The 21812-nt window shown below is 39.0% G+C and overlaps 2 protein-coding genes across 6 annotated transcripts in view; one reads left to right on the top strand and one right to left on the bottom strand.

Annotated features, from left to right (window-relative positions):
- The window catches only part of DNAJC24 (DnaJ heat shock protein family (Hsp40) member C24), a 197183-nt gene that overhangs the window by 25972 nt on the left and 149399 nt on the right, over positions 1-21812 (bottom strand). The window contains exons 1-2 of one of the 4 annotated variants that reach the window (XM_070762251.1): positions 19643-19664; positions 5226-5358 (exon numbers count right to left, since the gene is read on the bottom strand). In XM_070762251.1, the coding sequence (XP_070618352.1) occupies positions 5226-5333 (108 nt within the window). In that variant the 5' untranslated portion in view covers positions 5334-5358; positions 19643-19664. Of the gene's footprint in view, positions 1-5225; positions 5359-16388; positions 16535-16560; positions 16647-19642; positions 19665-21812 lie in introns of those variants that run through there. The other 3 variants (XM_070762233.1, XM_070762222.1, XM_070762242.1) reach the window with 3 other exon arrangements.
- DCDC1 (doublecortin domain containing 1) overlaps positions 19445-21812 on the top strand; it is a 315249-nt gene continuing 312881 nt past the window's right edge. For both annotated transcript variants that reach the window (XM_070762118.1, XM_070762110.1), the window contains exon 1: positions 19445-19513. In XM_070762118.1, coding sequence (XP_070618219.1) covers positions 19496-19513 — 18 coding nt within the window. In that variant the 5' untranslated portion in view covers positions 19445-19495. The remainder of the gene's footprint in view (positions 19514-21812) is intronic.

The raw sequence follows: 21812 nt of genomic DNA, 5'->3' as shown, positions 1-21812 counted from the left end.
GGAATAGCCAGTACAGTATATCCTAAAGCAGTGATGATAAACCTATGGCATGAGTGCCACAGGTAGCACACAGAGCCATATCTGTTGGCACACAAGCCATCGCCTTAGCTCAGCTCCAACGTGCATGTGTCCCCCCACTTAAGATACTGCTTCATAGTGCTTTTACAGCCCCCTTTAAATAGTTTAAAGAGTCAGCATATTTTCCCCAACAATCTGGGTCCTCATTTTAACCACCTCGGAAGGATGGAAGGCTGAGTCAGCTTTAAGCGAGTGAGATTTGAACTGCTGAACTGCCGCTAGCAATCAGCTGAAACAGCCTGCACTCTCACCACTGCGCCACGGCTCTGGGAATCTATACTTTTAGGTTGTTATGAAGCTCCGACAGCCAACTAGCTTTTCAACAACCTCCCCTAAAAGGTTGAAAAATGTCTAGTACAGTTGTATCCACTGAATTGCTCCTGAGTGAGGAGTGAAGCTATCAATGCTTCCAGCAAGATTACCATTTAGTAATAAATAACATGGTTCTAATGAATGGAGTTAACATTCCCAATGATTTTGTCAATCTCCCCAAACAGGTTCATACGGATTACAATTAATCACACAATACTTTGAGAGAATTTTCCCAGTTACCATCTAACTCAAAACGCATCTGATACTTTATTTGCCAAATAACTAGAATATTTCTAACAGCAACCCAGAAAATGGTCCTCTAATTTGCCAGTTTTATATTGTTGTTCAAATGCCAGGTCAGGTTTGGCAAGATCTGATTTTAGATTAAATGAAACCCATAAAACTATCTGAAGTATCTTAGATTATTCAGTAACTTTGTACACAAACGGCATTAAACTATCATGTGGTTTATTCAATAGTGAATTAACATGTTATATCATCCTATCCATTTGTGGTTTGTTCAACAAATCAAAATTCCATAAAACAATGGCTTCTCTTAATACTGCATATGAAATCAATTTCTATCGTCATACCAGTTGTAAGAATATAACTTGAATTCTATAGAAAAGGGCATTATATAATAATTATTATAATTTTTCAGCCCTCTACTGACACATGAAGCAAAGAAATGGATAAACCTCTTTTCTTCACAAAAACAGCATACTGTCAAGATTTTTTAAAAAAGGAAACCTATGTTTAATGTGTGATGTATGAGTATATAACATTGTTTTTTAATGTTGTAAGATAAAAACAAAATGTGGTTATAAGAACATTTAACCGAGAGCAGCAGATTTAGATAAAGGATGGGAACCTGTTGCCTTAAAATGTTGCTGAATTATAATACTCAGCAGTTTCAACTAGCATAACTAATAACATAGGATATTGAGAATTACAGTTCAACAACAATAAGGAGGGCTCCAAGTTTCTAACTCCTGTTTTAGTTCTGATTTCTGACACAGGAACAAAGGGATTTCAAGCTGCTTGTTCAAAGCTACTAATTTAAACCCATTACCTCTAACATTTACATATCATTTTAAGTTTTACTAATATCATATTTCAGTATTACCTTTTTTGGAAGGTAACAGAAGATGTAACATTGGAACAACTGTAAAATTAAACATTCCATTCCAACCTAATTTTGAAAAGATCAAATTAATGAGAAATTATCTAACAATTTTCTATTAAGCGAATGGCTGCCACCAGTTAAGCAGATATTTACCCAAGAGTAACTCACTTATTTCTATGTTACCACATAGAAATAATCACCTCTTGAATCTGGCTCAAGGGAGAATTACTACAAGAAGGTGTTGTCATGATAATTAGGCAAGAGTTACATTTTGATGTTATCTTTTAATTCAGAAATGGATGTTCTCATATATATATTTCTTTTTTTGAATTTTATCATTGTGAATAATTTTTTTTAAAAAGAAATGGATGGCAACAAGCAGTGTAAATGGTGATGAATGAAAAACTAGTCAAATTTTAGTTTATTCTAACCTGTTAAAAAGAATGTTGATTCATAAAGCATCCATTTAGAATGCTTTAACAGATATATTATGCAAATCTACTGAACAACTCCCCCCCCCCAAATTTTCATTACCTGTTCCTCAGATCTACTTCTTACAAACAATCATAAACCCACTCATAGATAAACACTAATTAAACTGCATAATTTCAAGAATCACAGTAGAAAAATATGAATTTTAGACCTGATTAAACTTATGATAAGCGATGCTCCATGGCATTAACTAGTAGAAGTATTTACAGACTTAAATTTAGATCAACCAGCTGTGAGAAGATACTTGGACATGTGATTTTACCACCCTAAACTTTGCCTGTCTATTACTTTCAAACAGACATGCTATCAATTTGAACAACAATCCGGCTGTCAGATAGACCCCTGGTTTTAGGAAGGCTCAAGTACTCTGACTTTGTAATTTCAGAACTGGCCATTACAGCAATTTAAATTTGAACAGCCACTTGCTTAGAAAAAGATAGGGATTATAAGAAAGAAAAAAGTAAACAGATGCAAATGTAACTTCAAACATAGTTTAATATCTAAATTATGTTGCCTCCTCGGCAGTGGTGGATTTCTACCGATTTGCTGGCATTTGGGCGAACTGGTAGCAGCAGCATTGGGAGGCTCCACCCACCCACCTGGACAGCATCACATACATTCTGTACATGCACAGAAGCGTCATATGCATGCTTTGCGCATGTGCGCTCCCATTCCCGAACTGGTAGCAAAAGTAAGTGAAACCCAGTCCTGCTTCTTGGTATCTATTCTTAAATATTTGTGTATGTACCTGTAAATTTAATTAACATATTGTATGAGACAGGCTATCCCTATCATAATTAAAAAACCAAACAGCACATACATACTCAAGCCTCCAATTAACATGTTTCCCTGAAAATAAGACCCTGCCTTATATTTTTTTTGAACCCTGAAATAAGCACTTGGCCTTTTTGCCATGCACTCAAAAGCCCAATTGGGCTTATTATCAGGGGATGTCTTATTTTTGGGAAAACAAGGTAATAGGGAACTCAATGGGTAACTTTAAGCATTAATTCTGTCTTACTCCAGCCTAATTCATAGAATTATTGCTGTGAGAATGAGGGGAACACACCAGTAGTGGGTTTTAAAACCCTTTACTACCAGCTCACGTGCATACTTTTGCACAGAAGCATCCCAGGTGGGTGGGCAGAGTTTCCCGCCACTGGCGCTCCCGGTTCTAAGAACTGGTCCAAACCAGGAGGCACCCACCACTGAAACACACCTTATGTACTCTTCACTGAAGTCTCAAGAGAAAAGCTAAAATATAAAAGCAAATAATACATTTTGGTATCTTTAAAAAGTCATATATTGGTAAATAGGAGCTATAAAATGTTACACACAGAATGCCCTATTTCTAGCCCCAGCCAGAGGTGGGCTGCTACGGTGGAACGGTGACGTGTGCTCGCTCCCGTGGCTCTGAGTACTAGCAGAGTCCAGCACAATTCTGCTACTGCACCTGTGCTGATAGCAGAATCACGCACGGAGACGCAGGTGAATCCGTGTTTTGGTGCGGTTTTTTGCTTCCACGTGCATGGAAAAACAAAAAAATGCGCTGAAACATGGGTGCACCTGCAACTCCGCACATGATTCTGCCACCGGCACAGGTGCAGTAGCAGAACTGCGCTGGATTCTGCTAGCACTCAGAGCCAGGGAGGTGAGCATTCCACCTTAGTAGCCCACCTCTCGTCCCAGCCAATCCCTTGTTTGGGATAATCTACTTTTTTCCCCCCTTGGCTATTTTGTTTTAGACATTGAATATGGTCCATTCTCACTGTTATTTTTGTTCGTTTGGAAGAAATTGTCCTTCTAATTTGTAAAAAACTCTCTGAAAATTCATATTTTACAAACTATTCCAAAAGGTACCCTATTTTTTCAAAATTCAATATTCCTATTCTGGAATAGGACTTGTGGTATCAGAGAAACTAATTTAAGTGCATTATAGTTGCTTTCAATACTTCCTTTATTTATTAATTTATTTAATTTATTTATTATTTAGATTTGTATGCCGCCCCTCTCCGCGGACTCGGGGCGGCTCACAGCAAAATATAACAATCGTAAATAAATGTCTTCAGCGTACGTCTTGGTCAGAAAATACTGAAAATTGTTAACTGACAGGAGGAGCATCATGTTTTCCCCATATTATGTTATTTAATGGATCTCAATAGAGCAAGTAACTTAATTCTAAGCATTCTGAGCTAAAAGTTATATTCATCTGGAGTTTAGGAAAGCTATCAAGTCTGTAAAGGTTTTTATTTTATTATAGGATTGTAGCTATCTAACAATTGGTGCTGAAAAGGTAAATAAATACTTTTGATTTAAATAAATAAATACTTTATTCTCATTGTATGTATATACACAGTATAGTTGAAGTATCTGTTTTGAAGTATTGAAGAAATAGAATAGTTTCATAGATTTAGTGGTAATTTAATGCCCATAAGCAATTTAAGATTAAAAAACTGTTACAGCAATGAATCATTATAAAGTTGTATCTTAGATATGACAGAAACATGCAAACCTATAGTGTAATGTAACTTCACTCCTATAAAATTAGGCTGTCCAACTTTACAGCAACACGTAAATCAATCTATGATATGATATAGTGATATACTTTATACTGAATGAATACAAAACTCATATTTCATTGATGTAGGTTTTACAAATAGATGGCACATTTAAGAAAATTTTACGCACTTAAAAAAAATCATATTATTGAAGTTGAGCACTACACTTTTAGGCAGGGGGAGGGGATTAATTTGTTTTTCAGTCAGTGTCTTATGCTTAATTTATCCAGTGATGCCAATCTAGTACTAGTGACATTATAATTGCTTCCATGGTAGCAAATTGTAAAGTCACAAACACTGATTGATTCATTTCATGCTGCCACAATTCAGAAAGGGAGGTCAGACATTTTCTTTAATTAAGACAAAGAATTATTTATAAGTCTGAACATAGTTCTTTCATCTAATTTTCATTTCACATGATTTTTTAAAAAACCAGCAATTAATTTCTTGTACATTTTTAGAATGCGGAGAAAGTTATAGAATATCATGGTTTTCCTTGAGGTTGGAGGGAGAAACAATAGTTTCAGTTTCAAGTAGTAAGATAGGTATGGGTATAATATAACCAATACCTGGTATATCTGTTCTGTTTATATGATAGTTATCAATCAAGTATTTGTAAATAAATTACTTTGCCTTTCAAGGACATTAAATGTACTTACCAACAATATTAGTCTTTGATATTTCCTTTTCAATTCCTTTAAACTATCAGAGGATTCTGCACCCAAGATGCTATACCAGTCCTTTTTTGGTATGTCTTCAAAAGCCATGGCATGATTAGGTATTTCCAATTATCTGTTTAATTATTAGGACAAAGTAAGGAAAGTGTTAATTTAAAACGATGAAAAAACTAATGTTTCCAAGCATGTCTCAAAAAATTAAGCAAGGTATTTCTGACATCTTTAAATGAACAGAGGGGTCAAATTACTACAAAAAGAGGGATTAATTTTTCCAAACAGCTATAGTCTTCTATATATACTGCTCAAAAAAATAAAGGGAACATTCAAAGAACACATCCTAGATCTGAATGAATGAAATATTCTCATTGAATTGTTCTGTACAAAGTTGAATGTGCACAACAGAATGTGAAATTGATTGTCAATCAGTGTTGTTTCCTAAGTGGACAGTTTGATTTCACAGAAATTTGATTTACCCGTACTTGGAATTATATTCTGTTGTTTAAGTGTTCCCTTTATTTTTTGAGCAGTATACAACGACATGTGTGTGTGTGATGCAAGCTGTGATACAAATCTAAACAAATCTCATTATCTATTTTTTTGAGCAGTGTATATTCTGAAAACCAACATGCTCCAGTTTTCCCTATAAGGATATGTTTAAATTGTAATGGCCATCTTATGATCAATACATTAAACTACTATGAAGAATGCTCATAGCTGAAATTAGTGAGAGGAATAGTAAGAACTGTATTAAAAGCATGCTAAGGTTAAGAATAACAGAAAATATGCTCATTAAATTAACGAAAAATATTATGCAGGCCAACATGAATAAATAAAATTAATACTAGATTTCACAAAATGTAAAAAAATATTTTACAATTATGACTTTAAGCCAGCAAAAGCTAAAAATTAATGCTGAACCATTTCGAATGAAATAAAATGAGGTTTTAGTAAACATTTTTTTCTAAGTATTTTTGCTATGATTCAATAAAATTATGTACCCGTAATTGATTTTTTGTGCTCAAAGGAGCTTTTTGTTTGATTTTTGCTACAATAACCCTGAATAGGATTTTTTTAAAAAAATGGAAGGTACTTCAAAACTGATAGGCACTTTCAAGTAGACTAGCATTGGAAGTGTCTAAAGCCAGTGCTTTGAATTCTAGCCATTGAAAATTTTTCTTTGAATAAGCACTCAAGATGGTGTATATTACAAAGTATTAATCCCACTGATTTACCCCATAGAAAGCATAAAAAGGACTGCAGCTTTGTTTACTTTAGTACGATTTATATGCTACCTTAAAAATACATAAACTTTTATAAAACTATTTTTAAGATGAAAAATGGAGAGAGAAAAAATACCAACATGGAAAAGTGCTGACTTTTAATCACCCATAGTGGGGGAAAAGACAATCTCAAGGACTTGAAGTAGTAAAATACATAATACAATTCATGTCAGGCAGTGGCTAACAGCTCATTACATTAATGAACGGCAAAGAAAGAAAAAAGGCTTTGAATGTGAAGCAATCATGACAGCATCTCATTAGCCACTGGGGCCAGGGAGACAATTACACAAGGAACTGAACTCTTGAAGAACAAATATCCATAACTATAATGCAATGAAAGCTCTTCGTGTTACCCATGGAAGCCACTTCCTCCACTTGACAGTGCTTATCCAAAGCACTAAAAAAGTCCACTTTCACAAAGTCCACTTAGGGATAAGAAAAGAGTTTGAAAAGTCCTTGGTAAGGAATTAGAATCACATAAGACTTAGGAAAGTCTCCACACCAAACACAAACAGAGTTCAACCAGAACACCATCTTGTGGGATCTGAATTAACCACTGAACTTTCAGCTCCATCCAAACCATGAATTTCAACCATTTTTCACATTGTTTCCATAGATAAAATTTATCTATGGCTACTTCCCATTGAAAAACACACTAAAAAAGAATTGGAGCTTTATCACCTTGTACAGTGGTACCTCTACTTAAGAACGCCTCTACTTAGATAAGAACTGGGTGTTCAAGATTTTTTTGCCTCTTCTCAAGAACCATTTTCCACTTACAAACTCGAGCCTCCGAAACTGTAACCGGAAAAGGCAGGGAAAAGCCTCCTTGGGGCCTCTCTAGGAATCTCCTGGGAGGAAACAGGGCCTCCACCCTCCCTGTGGTTTTCCTAATTGCATGCATTATTTGCTTTTACATTGGTTCTTCTTACAAACCTTTCTACTTAAGAACCTGGTCACGAAACGAATTAAGTTCGTAAGTAGAGGTACCACTGTATTTCAGAATTAATAATGGCTGCATTCAACAAACAGTTATAGCAAAAGAATACAGTTGACCTCACTGACTGCAATTGGGACCAGCAACTCCATTGCTAAGTGATGATTTTGTAGAGTGAAACATCATGTGCCCATCCATGTTGTCAGTTCCAGCTGCAGTTAAGCAAATCATCTGCACATAAGTATGTTATATGACCGCAAGTTGTGTCTTCCCTATGTTACATGTCAGAAAACATATGTGAAAGTTGAAAATGATGATCATGAGATTACAAGATCCTGCAGCCACCATAAATGTACTGGAACTCTGGTTGCTAATCACCTAGATCATAATTACATGACAATGAGGATTCTGAGTATCACAGGTTTTTCAGAGACATAGTTGTTGAATGAGCAGTCAGTAAACAAGGACTACTTGTATATGCTTAGCAATCCAAACTTGTAACCTAGAGAGTACATTTATACATTCTAGGTGTTATTTTACTTCAAGCTCTTATCCAGATAAATTGGGCTGTGGCAATCTGGATTCCAGAAAGAAAGGATGGTGTTGTGATCCCCAGTTCATAGAATCTGGATCTGAAAGTGATATGTGCCAGAACTGAGATCTGGTATACGTATATATTAGAAATGTTCTGAAATTTGAAACCGCCAATTCTGACTTTTTATCAGCTCTCCCAGATAACCCAAACAGGAAACACAATTACACGAGCTTATTCTCCTTTATTATAAGGCTACATTAACAGAACATTGCAAGTCTGAAAATACAAATCTCCCATTGTCACTTTTATCAGTCCGATATGTTAGGCAGATCTTTTAAAAGTTTTTTCCTTTGCTGGTTAAGCCATTGCAGGTCCCTCCATTTTTATTTGATTGTTTTCTAGATCAGTGATGGTGAACATTTTTTTCCTCGGGTGCCGAAAGAGCGTGCGTGTGTGCTATCACACATGCATGAGTGCCCACGCCTATAATTCAATGCCTGAGGAGGGCACAAACAGCTTCCCGCACTCCCCGGAGGTCCTAAACAGCCTATTTCCCAACTTCTGGTGGGCCCAGTAAGCTAGTGTTTGGCCTCTCCCAGGCTGCAAAGGCTTCTCTGGAACCAGAGGAGGGTAAAAAAACCCTCCCCCACCCCCCAGAGGCTCTCTGGAAGCCAAAAATGCCCTCCCAGAGCATCCGTGAGAGCCAAAAATCAGCTGACCAGCACACACATGCATGTTGGAGCTGAGCTAGGGCAACAGCTCACATGCCAGCAGATATGGCTTCAGATGCCACCTGTGGCACCCGTGTCATAGGTTTGCCATCACTGTCCTAGATAGTATCTCTTCTTCTCTTCCCTCAAGGTTTAGGCTATTTTTATATTTCTGGTATATGTATTATGTATTTTTAATTTTTTAACTATTTTTTAGGGATTAATGTATTTATGGTATGAATGAATGGGATTATGTTAGTAATTATTGGAATGAATGGAATATTGTGAATGGAAATGAATGGGAAGGGGGTGATAGATGGAACAGGGTGGGTGGGATTATAATATGTATGACATGAATGAATATGATATGAATGAAATTTCAGGCACACCTGAAACTGGAAGGGCAGGAGGTGGGGGAACACTTATCTCTGGGGTGGCGGAGGGTCAAAATATCCCGGTCTTGCTGGGGAGAGGCAGATATGGCGGAAGCCATGGAGCTAGCCGTTCCAGGGGAAGGAGGGATCGCTGCTTAATAACGATCCCTTGTTCCGGCTCCATGAGCTTAACTCAAGGCACTGGTGATGAGTGTAAGTCTGGCCCTGGGCTCAAGCTGTTGCTACTCAATGCCAGGTCGGTAGTAAATAAAGCTCTCCTCATCCGGGATTTGATCCTGGATGAGGAGGCCAACCTGGCTTGTGTGACCGAAACCTGGCTGGGCCCGGAGGGAGGAGTTCCTCTCTCTGAAATCTGCCCAGCCGGGTTTCGGATATGGCATCAGCCTCGACCCCAGGGAAGGGGGGGAGGAGTGGCTATTATAGCCAGGGAGAGCCTGTGCTTGCGTAGACTCACTGCTCCAGAGATTGCGGGTTGCGAGTCCCTCCTGGTGAAGTTGGACCTAGGGGTTCAGGTGGGCTTGTTACTCACGTACCTGCCTCCCAGCTGCGTGTCAACAGCCCTGCCTGTGCTGCTGGAGGAGGTGGCCGGGCTGGCGGTGAGGTTCCCTAGGCTTATGGTCTTGGGGGACCTCAACCTGCCGTCGCTCGGCGGATCCTCTGGGCTGGCACAGGAGTTCATGGCCACCATGTCAGCCATGGACCTGACTCAAGTAGTGCAGGGTCCGACTCATAAGGGGGGGCACGCACCTGACATGGTATTCCTCTCTGAGCAACTGAGTAATGATCTGAGATTAAGGGGCTTAGAAGTATTGCCTTTGTCATGGTCAGACCATTTTCTACTGCGGCTTGACTTCCTGGCTCCAATCCTCCCTCGCAGGGAGGCGGAACCGATTAAGTTTATACATGGTATGCTTGTGAGTGTGTTTGCTATTACATGGGGTTTTTCTTAAATTGTTAAATATTTTAATTAATTGCATTGTTGTGACTGTTTTACTTGTTGTGAGCCGCCCCTTACTTGTTGTGAGCCGAGTCTTCGGAGAGGGGCGGCATACAAGTCCAACTAATAAATAAATAAATAAATAAATAAGTTGTTCCGCCCCAGGCGCCTGATGGATCCAGAAGGCTTTCAGAAGGCGCTTGGGGCTCTTCCAGATGCACTCGTCCACAGTTCGGCAGAGTCTCTGGCTGAGGCCTGGAACAAGGCTGCAGCGGAGGCCCTTGACCGAATTGCACCGCTGCGACCTCTCCGCGGCACTAGACCCCGTAGAGCTCCATGGTTCAACGAGGAGCTCCGGGAGTTGAAACGCCAGAAGAGACGTCTAGAGAAGCGATGGAGGAAGAGTAAGTCCGAATCCGATCGAACACTTGTAAGAGCTCATATTATGACTTACAAAGTAGCACTCAAGGCGGCAAGATGCGCGTATCATGCCACCTTGATTGCATCAGCGGAATCCCACCCGGCCGCTCTGTTCAGGGTAACCCGCTCCCTTCTTAACCAGGGGGGAGTTAGGGAGCCCTTGCAGAGTAGTGCCGAGGATTTTAACACGTTTTTCGCTGATAAAATTGCTCGGATTCGAGCGGACCTCGACTCCAATTGTAAAACAGAGTCAACTGACAACGAGTCAGTCGAGGTGACTGGGGCTAAACGTCTTTGTCCATCTGTCTGGGAGAGGTTTGACTTGGTGACACCTAAGGAAGTGGACAAGGCCATTGGAGCTGTGTGTTCCGCCACCTGTCTACTGGATCCGTGTCCCTCTTGGTTGGTTTCGGCCAGTCGAGAGGTGACAGGGAGCTGGGTCCGGGAGATTGTCAACGCCTCCTTGGGGAGTGGGTCCTTTCCGGCTCCTTATAAGGAGGCACTTGTGCGCCCCCTCCTCAAGAAGCCTTCCCTGGACCCAGCCATACTCAATAACTACCGTCCAGTCTCCAACCTTCCCTTTATGGGGAAGGTTGTTGAGAAGGTGGTGGCACTTCAGCTCCAGCGGTCCTTGGAAGAAGCCGATTATCTAGATCCTCAGCAGTCTGGATTCAGGCCTGGCTACAGCACGGAAACTGCTTTGGTCGCGTTGATTGATGATCTCTGGCGGGCCCAGGACAGGGGCTTGTCCTCTGTCCTGGTGCTTCTTGACCTCTCAGCGGCTTTCGATACCATCGACCATGGTATCCTTCTGCACCGACTAGAGGGGTTGGGAGTGGGAGGCACTGTTCTTCAGTGGTTCTCCTCATACCTCTCTGGTCGGTCGCAGTCGGTGTTAGTAGGGGATCAGAGGTCGACCTTTAGGTCTCTCCCTTGTGGGGTGCCTCAGGGGCCGGTCCTCTCCCCCCTGCTATTTAATATCTACATGAAACCGCTAGGTGAGATCATCCAAGGGCATGGGGTGAGGTATCATCAATACGCCGATGATACCCAGTTATACATCTCCACCCCATGTCCAGCCAACGAAGCAGTGGAAGTGATGGGCCGGTGCCTGGAGGATGTTAGGGCCTGGATGAGTGTCAACAAGCTCAAACTCAACCCAGACAAGACGGAGTGGCTGTGGATCTTACCTCTCAAGGACAACTCCATCTGTCTGTCCATTACCCTGGGGGGAGAATCACTGGCCCCCTCAGAGAAGGTTCGCAACTTGGGCGTCCTCCTCGATCCACAGCTCACATTAGAGAAACATCTTTCAGCTGTGGCGAGGGGGACGTTTGCCCAGGTTCGCCTTGTGCACCAGTTGCGACCCTACTTGGACCGGGAGTCAATGCTCACGGTCACTCATGCCCTCATCACCTCGAGGCTTGACTATGTAACGCTCTCTACATGGGGCTACCTTTGAAAAATGTTCGGAAACTTCAGATCGTGCAGAATGCAGCTGCGAGAGCAATCATGGGCTTTCCCAAATATGCCCATGTTACACCAACACTCCGCAGTCTGCATTGGTTGCCGATCAGTTTCCGGTCACAATTCAAAGTGTTGGTTATGACCTATAAAGCCCTTCATGGCACCGGACCAGATTACCTCAGGGACCGCCTTCTGCTGCACGAATCCCAGCAACCAGTTAGATCCCACAGAGTGGATCTTCTCCGGGTCCCGTCAACTAAGCAATGTCGCCTGGCGGGACCCAGGGGAAGAGCCTTCTCTGTGGCGGCCCCGGCCCTCTGGAACCAACTCCCCCCAGAGATTAGAACTGCCCCCACCCTCCTTGCCTTTCGTAAACAACTTAAAACCCACCTCTGCCGCCAGGCATGGGGGAATTGAGATCCTCTTTCCCCCTAGGCCTTTACAATTCTATGCATGGTATGTATGTATGTATGTTTGGTTTTTATATTAATTGATTTTTAATCATCAATACCAAATTACTATTGTACACTGTTTTATTGTCGCTGTTAGCCGCCCCGAGTCTCTGGAGAGGGGCGGCATACAAATCCAATAAATAAATAAATAAATAAGGTTATTCCCACATACCATTACATAAATGTTTTAAACCCCAAACATGTTTTCAAAGCAACAAAACAATATCAGATTCAATATGTTTCAAGAATACAAAACATTTCAAGCCTTCATTTCCATGAAGGACAATTGCATTTAATATTATTGTCAATATATATTTCCACAAGGGAGAGATGCATACATTGAGTTGTGTACAGGATTACTCTAGAGTAGACCAGGTATCAAACTAATGGCCCATGGGCCTGATGCATCACGCACTGGCCATGCCCGCCCCTGTTTTAGCAAAGGTGAAAAAAGTCATGATATGTCATTTGATGACATGACGGCACAAGTTTGACACCCCGATCTAGACTCTCCCTTTGCTAGTAGAAAAGTTGGTTGCTTTAATACAAGGGGAGAATTCTTGAAGCTATGAACCTAGGCTGGGAAAGACAAAGTTTTAACATAGTTCTTCTGTCTTTTGCAATTTCCAAGAGGATAAGAAGCCCATATGGCTGAAGCAATTATACTATAGTTTGTCTTTTAATTTTTGGCCTTTTACCATCTCTTCACTTTCTGAACTCATCCTATCTGCTCTGTCTTTTCTTTGTATTATATATTATTTTTATAGGTATATTATATATTACAGACTACTTTTGAAAAATTCATGAAAAGGACTTATGTTTTAGCATACTGCCTCTACAGTTATCATAGCTGATACAGAATCACAACATTCTTCTTGCATAATAAAAAACCTATAACTAAGAATGTTAAGGAAACTTGCTGTTTTCTGAAAAATGGCCCAATCTTTTCTACAATGGTTAGCCTCATCTATTACTTTTCTTTTAGCCTTCATGAGCAGTTAAAAAAGAGTGTTCATATTATATTAGTTTTAATCTGCACAATAAGTAGAATTAAAATGTAATAATTAGAATGAAAATGTCTGGGAAATTAGAATTTCTTTTTTTTTTACGATGACCCACAGTCTCTTTGAATAGGGAAATGTTCTGCATATAAATTTAATAAATAAATAAGCAATATAAATACCTTATGAGTTTCTTTCTGGAAGGTATTAAGAAACATTCTAAAATCTTCTCCCTTTGCAGTCATGAAGGATATAGGATGAATGCTTACAAATAGTTACAAAGTCAATTTACAACTGTAATGAGTAACCCAGAAGCTGCTCTTTATATAAGTGTGTGTGTGTGTGTGTGTGTGAGAGAGAGAGAGAGAGAGAGAGAGAGAGAGAGAGAGAAAGAAAGAGAGAGTTCACACATATGCAGTGAGAGCCATGATGCAACCGCACTAACAATAACATATAGCTCAAATTTTCAGATTCTGAAATGGGACACCTTTTAATAGTTCCTTAAAGCAATTTTCTAAGCATTGGGCAGCAGTATTATGAGACCAGAAAAATGCAGTTTGCTTAAGAGGTTGTCACTAACTACGTGGAACATTTTTACACGCTCCAAAATCATCATTTTTCACCCATTAATACTGGGCATCATGAAAATCTGGTGCCATAGAAAATATATAGGTATCTCTATAAGTATGCTTTGTAAAGTAGGTTTAAATGAAGAAGTGTTTTTTGTACACCAAAGCAGACATAGTAGCTACATTCTCAGACAAATGATCATAATTGTTGCTGTTTGGAACTTATAAGTGAAATGTACAATTCCAGCAAACCATAGCAAAGGAGAAAGCACTGTAGTAAATGATGATTTCCATTACTTACTAAATGGGTAGGAGATATTATTTTATCCTAATTACTATGAAACTTTGACAAGAAAATGAAACTTTTATGCCATTTTCCGATCTTCTGATTTCAACACAAAAAACATGTGTGTGTGTGTGTGTGTAATTAAAATCTGTATCATCATGCAGTATTTATTGTACAGCCCCCAGAATCCCTCCTTGAAGGAATTGAGGTGTTAAGAAATACCATAGGTAGTAGATAGATAGATAGATAGATAGATAGATAGATAGATAGATAGATAGAAAGATAGAAAGAGAAGAGAAGAGATAGTGATGGAGGGAGGGGGAGGGAGGGGGAAAGAAAGAAAGATCCATCTTTGTGAAACAATAACAGCCCTTGAACAGGCTATAAACTATTGTTATAGATTTAAAATGCAGCCTAAGGAAAATTTCCGTTCTTATATTGTACTAAAACCTGAGACAAGTAATGAAATGTTGCTATCAATAACTACTAGTATGGCTAATACAAAATGGAGAGGTGCAATTATATCTATCCACTTGATAGCTGTCTATTGTAATCAAGACAATGCTAGATTAAATAGATTGTATTACATTTTTGTTTTGTTTTTCTCAGCACTCTAGTCAAATATTTTTTTTAAACAAATATGAATTATATACATCCCATTCCAAGATGTATGGAATGTCACAGACAATCAGCTACTATTCTGTTAAGCAGAGGCCAAGACCACATATCATAATAGGAAACTAACTTGCAGAATATTTTTTTAACAATGAGATGGAAAAATATCTAAACAGATTCTGAAATTCACATTTAAGATAAGGGGCAGACAAAGATACTTCTGGCTATAAAGGTTCTCTGTGGTTCCTAATTCAAGAGTTTTCAAAGATTTACTGAGGATCAGATCATAGAAACATAGAAGATTGACGGCAGAAAAAGACCTCATGGTCCATCTAGTCTGCCCTTACCAACCCTCAGTTTACTATTTATTAAGCATTTCAGGATTCTGGGATAGAAGCAATATGTTTGAATGATGTGTAAGTTTGAAAGTGGGCAAAAAGCATTGTAGTAGTTTGATGATGATGTTCATCCATCGTGTTTGAAGAGGACCTTGACATCTAATGGTTTATGAGCTGTACGCGATGTGTGCCAGGTGGCTGGTAAGGCCTATATGGGCATGAAATGTTCTGCCACATGTTGAGCAGACATGTATGGGTACCATTGTCGCACCACTGTAGTGGTTTATAGAAGAAAGGAATGCAGGAAAATGTTATATGAAAAGACTACCTGGAAATGTAGACTTGTTACTATCAGAAGAAACATTCTTATTTCGATTTATGTAACTACCCATGTCATATTTGCAAAATTATTTTTAGCTTCAGGTTTTTAGATTTTTGACTCAGATTTTTATTGCTAGCTTTGTTTTGCTCCGGCATGATTTCTTTAATATTAAACAAAACACCCAACACAGGGTGGTTTACAAACTACACTGCTCAAAATAATAAAGGGGATACTCAAATAACACAGCCTAGATCTGAATGAATGAAATATTCTCCTTGAATATTTTGTTCTGTACAAAGTTGAATGTGCTGACAACAAAATGAAATAGATTGTCAATCAGTGTTACTTCCTAAGTGGACACTTTGATTTCACAGAAGTTTGATTTACTTGGAGTTATATTGTGTTGTTTAAGCGTTCCTTTTTTTCTGAGCAGTATACAACGACAGGGGTGTGTGTGTGATGTAAGTTGTGAAACAAATCTAAACAGATCTCATTATCTATGTGCATATTTTGTGAGTGAGGTCTATGAAAGATCGAAGGCAAAACCCTCTAATATATTAATTTAAGAGAAATGATTTGGTCGGCGGTGATGAGCAGGGACTGGAAGCAAAGCTTTTATTGAGATAAATAAAGCGAGGCTTTTGCAAATTTGGACGAACAGGTACGCCGAAGCCTTGAAACTCTGGGAAGTAACTACTGAACGCGAAATCCAGGATTCTGCATTATAGCACATTAAAGTATATATATACTATCGCTTCTGCCCGTAAACTTCGCCGCTTCCTCACACCGAAAGGAACAAACAAGAAGGAGAATTAGGCCTCTTTTTGGAGATACAAGTCAGTCTCTATCGTAGTTTAAAAAGCCAAACCTGGCCACCATACCTCTTCTTCCGGGTGACCAAACGTCCTGTCCGACTTTCACCGTACTCCTGCTCTCTATGACCTGGATCGGCGGGAGGAATGGGGAAGAAATCGCAAAACTGTCCCCCCAAAACCAAAACCCAAGCATCAAACAGAAGAGGCGAGGGAGGCGGTAATTCCCGGCAGCGCTTACTTGCAAGGAGGTCCTTCCTCCACTCGTGCCTGATTGGCGGAGGAAAGAGAAGAGGCGTGGCCACAGCAAGGCTGGCTTACTACTGTGCGTCCTTACGCCGAGAAGAGGGTAGATCCGTTTATAAGCACGAGGAACGACCCTGGGGCTTTTGTTTTCTTTTTATTCCTACTACTACTAAAGCGGGTTTTTAATATGACTGGTAATTTGATATTGCAAACTCCGGCTGCTGCTAATGATTGGGATTGTGAATGAGATGATAGATTTTATATTGCAAAGCCTGACTGCTGTAGAACTACAGTATGTCGCCTTAAACACGATCTAAGCATAGCCCATAAAATCATATGCTACAACAGTCCTTCCTGTCAACGACTACTTCAGCCTCAACCACAACAACATACGAGCACACAACAAATACAAACTCAAAGTAAACCTCTCCAAACTCGACTGCAGGAAATACGATTTTAGCAACCGTGTAGTTGATGCATGGAACTCACTACCAGACACTGTATCATCTCCTAACTCCCAAAACTTTACCCTTAGACTCTCCACTGTTGACCTCTCCCGATTCCTAAGAGTAAGGAAAACCAGTGTGCCTGATGTCCTAATGTTTCTTGTATTTTTTACTAGTATCATGTATATGAATATTATTATATCTAATGTTTCGTGAGTTTGGGATTTTTTAATAAGATTGGTGATTTTATATCGCAAATTCTTACCACTCTAAATGTAGCAGTCATGAGATTGGGATTTTTTTTTTAAAGGAGATTGGTGCTTTTATATAGTAAACTCTTTACTGCTGAAAACTACTGATTTCAATATTGCAAATAAGGACCTGTTACAGACTTGGAATTTTATATAACCCCTCTGGCAGAGCTACCACCTTTCATTTGATGCTTCCAGCCCTAATGAAAAAGGCTGAGATTTGAGAGACGATAATGCCAAGTCTTGTTTAGTTTACAGAGAAACCAATACAACTTTTCCGACTAACAAATGTTAAGGCTTTATCTTTATTCAACTGGCATCAAAAGATTGTGAGCAATCTCAAAAAGTCTCAATGGAGTTTTTAACAAATGTTAAAATTGTTCAATTGATAATTTGTTTCACATGTAATCTGTATTTGCATAATCAACCTATCTTCCTCTCTCTTCTTCCCCAACTCATCCCAATTTAAATCCTATATCAATCTAGCCATTCTAAATATCTGACAAAGTGAGCTGTGGCTCATGAAAGTTAATGTCTTTTAATAAAATTTATTAGTGAAAAAATGTGGTACCAAACTTGATTTTTGTCACCATAGAATAACATAGTTCTCCTTTTACAGTATCTTGTAAGGATGTGTGACAGTGGTCCTGTAATACTGGTTTAACTCGGGTGAAATTCAGTAGGTTCTGACAGGTTCTGGAAAACCGGTAGTGGAAATTTTGAGTAGTTCAGAGAACCAGCAAATACATCTGGCCAACACCACAGTGAGGTAGGAATGGAGATTTTGCAATATCCTTTCCCCAAGAGTAGGGAGAGAATGGGGATTTTGCAATATCCTTCCCCTGAAATGAGGGGGGAATTGAGATTTTTCAGTATCCTTCCCCTGCCATGCCCACCAAGATTAGTTTGCACAGTGCACCCTGTAGTCATATGTTCATTTTTGTGTGGCAGAAAAGTGAGTAAATACTGCAAGAGCTGCTTCGTAGTAGAATTGTGATTTTATATACCAAGTGGGTTTTTAAATGGTGGAGACTTATGCCAATGAAGGATAATATTTGTAGCCAAGACCCCTTACTTATTTTATAACATAATCTGATTTCATTCACAGAAATCTCTCATTACCAACACTGATTTAGGTATGTAGTGAACCCTTATTTAAAAGTAAAAAAATATTTTATCATTCAGTGATGCCAAACAGTTCCTAGGTTTTTAAACCTCACTTTTCCTTAAGTTTCCAGAAACTTGAGGGAAACAAAGATAACATATTATATTACCCCAAACAGGAGGTTTTGTTTGTTCTCAAAAAGATTGTTGTATTCTTCAGAATTCTTGAAATATCTTATAGTAAAATATAATTTTAAATCCATTACACAGTTTCATACAGGACATTATTTTGGTTCTCTATGTGGAGAACCACAATAATGTTCTCTATGTGGATCTCTACAAAGTAACTTTCTTAGGCACCTCACATGCCATAATTAGCAATAGTCTATAAATGACAAATTTCTCATTGTGGAATAGTTGTTCAGGACCAGTTAGCCCTTGAGTTATCCAAGAAGATATTACTGATTATATTACCAGTTTTATACAAGGAGCATAGATATATCGGGCATGTCATATTTTGTGCAGTCCAATATACCTTACTAAAGAGACTTCTTTTTCCAAAGTTAAAATGTGGTAACTTATTTCACATAAGCAAGGGAAACTATATACAGACCTTAAGGAGCACTGCTTTTCTTCATCCACCTTGCAAAACAAAAGAGGTTTTGGAGCAAGTACCGAAATGAGAATGAGAGGAATACTAAATTGATTGCAGAGATATGTATTTCCTGCAACTTCTAGCATAATTGATTTCTATCAGATACTTCATAACCAACAGAACAAATGAAAAAAAAATCCTAGTACCTGGAAAGAGGCATTTTATGATGTAACAACACAACCAGATGTCACAAAAAATCTTTAGGAGGAGGCTACTATGAATGGAACAGAGCAGCAATTGATTATAAAAATTAAACTGGATTATAATGCAGCTGTTTAGGTGATGCTGTCAAGGCAAACAGGTGTTAAGCAGACACTGTTTAAAATCATTTCTGGCTGCACTGTTGCTAGGAACATTCCAGCTACAGTTGCTGTTTGCTACCAGGCCCCAAAGACTGACTGCACTCACAGGAAAGCAAGTCCAGCTAGGGAGAGACGCTGTCACCATAGCAACCAAAAACCATTCAGAAGAGGCATGCCGCTGCAACCGATAGTAAGTGATTGTTTTAGTTCTTTTCATTATTCAAGTTTTCATTTATGTCAAATAAGACTTTCATTAACTGTAAGAGCTTGAACTTTCCAGTAGCTTTTCTCAAGATACTGCCAAGAAAATGTCTCTTACCTGCTCTTTTCTGGGAACAATTGAAGTCCCAACCCAAAAATACGTAGCATGCTGTTTTTCTCAGATATTCAGGATTTTCATCATATCTGACCTTAGTCTTGCTAAAATTTGGGCAGATATACAGAAGAAAGAGAATACAGACACAATCATCTTTTGCCCAGTAGATAGTGAGCAGAGGAAGACTTATTCCAGGCTTTTATTCAGGTTGTGTGTCTGAATAAGTGTACACCCAGAATATAATCTTGGTACGATTCGTTTTGTCTACCTCAGTGTTTCCCAACCTTGGCAACTTGAAGATATTTGGACTTCAACTCCCAGAATTCCCCAGCCAGCAAATGCTGGCTGGGGAATTCTGGGAGTTGAAGTCCAAATATCTTCAAGTTGCCAAGGTTGGGAAACACTGGTCTACCTATCTGATATTTTCAACTTTTATCTATGCAATCTTATTTATTTCAATAGCCTGGTTTTTTTTCTCTGAAGTTGAAAATACAGCAACTGTGTTGAAGCTTTTGCAAAGGGTGAAGGCTGAACACATTTTCTTCTAGGCTGTTCTAACTATATTTTAGAGAACGTTTTCTATTTTTAGAGCAATTTAATGGCCTCCAAAATGTGAGCTTTAGTTTTCTGCTTTTCAAAATGAAAAAGAGGTTGATAGGGAACAGCTTGTTCTGGACCACTGGGCTGATTTGTTACTAACGAAGTGCTTCACTCTGCTATGTAGGAGTACACTTGGCTAACACATTAAAAACTGAAATCGATGTTTCTATTGCAATGCCTTTATGTGTCTGAAAAGTGAAAAATGTGAGATATAAAATGAAAGGAAGATTCTAGTCTCCGTAACATTAAGAAGAAATGTGCCAAATAGTCACTTGTTGTGATACAAACAAAGCTGACAATGTTTCTTTATTTTTAGAAGTAGGCAATTCTTGTTAGATAAATATTTTGAAAAGGATTTCATTGGGTGCAAGGCACACTTGGGTTCCTACAGATTCTAACCGGTTCTTTAGAACAGGTAGTGGTAATGTCACACGGAGCCAGTTCTGCGTCAGTGCCGCCATCTTGTTTTTTATTTCTGCGAATGCAATGTGTATACAGCCACGCAGTGTGGGAGGAAGCAAACTGGCAGCAAGGTAAGTTAGAACCCACCCTTGGTGCAAGAATATTTCCATTTATTTACATAGCTAGTGTAACCTCATGTGGCAGGTCTCTTCAGGAGTTGAACTCAGCTAATTTATTACCTGCTAATATCTTGTTCAAGAGGTGCTCTTTTGAAGTTAACTTTCATCTGGATCCAATGGAGCTCTGCACACCTTGAGGAGAGATTCTCCCTTAGACTCTCCACGATTGAACTCTCCAGGTTCCTAAGAAGCCAGTAAGGGGCGTACGTAAGTGCACTGGTGTGCCTTTCGTCCCCTGTCCAATTGTCTTTCCTTTCTCTCACTTATATATATTTTCTTTCTTTCATATATCCTCTCCTCTAAGTTCACTTTACCCTTATATATATTACTACATGTCTATTTTTCTTCCTATGTATTTGTGTATTGGACAAATGAATAAATAAATAAATTGTTTTCCCATTGAAGGAAAGGTCTCTCCTGAGACTTGAGAATCTGATAGATCTCAAAGGGGGATGATGTCTTAATGATCTTGCAGCCCTCTCCCAGTAGAGAGCAAGCTGGGGTGTTACGACTTCAAGAAATGTAATTAATTTGGAGGAAAAAGGTAATAATTTAATGGAACTAGTAGACTAGGAAAACTATGTCAAATATGTTATATGGCAATAAAATATGCATGGTTCATCTAGGGCCCCTTTTGTAGGTTTTGTCATCTATTGTGTATGTTTAATATTGGCAGCTGATTCAGCCTTTTCCATGGCAGAATCTAGAAATTAGTCACTGGTGTTGAAATTTAGTTTAAAATACTTTGATTTCCATCTTTAAGGATTTTTTTAAAACCAGAGTTTATAAATTTATTTTATATGAACGTTACAAGCTTCCTCTTGCCATTGATAGTGTCATATAGTATGTTATACAGTAAGACCTCACCTATCGCTGATGTTACGTTCCAGACCCGGCCGCGATAGGTGAAATCCGCGATGGGGAATTTATCGACTGATAGTACTTATTTAAGTATTTATATTGTAATTGTTTGGTAAGTTTTCATTGTTTTA

The sequence above is a fragment of the Erythrolamprus reginae genome, chromosome 1, assembly GCF_031021105.1.
Source record: "Erythrolamprus reginae isolate rEryReg1 chromosome 1, rEryReg1.hap1, whole genome shotgun sequence".
In the NCBI taxonomy this organism is placed as follows: domain Eukaryota; kingdom Metazoa; phylum Chordata; class Lepidosauria; order Squamata; family Dipsadidae; genus Erythrolamprus; species Erythrolamprus reginae.
This window is presented reverse-complemented; position numbering and strand designations above follow the sequence as displayed.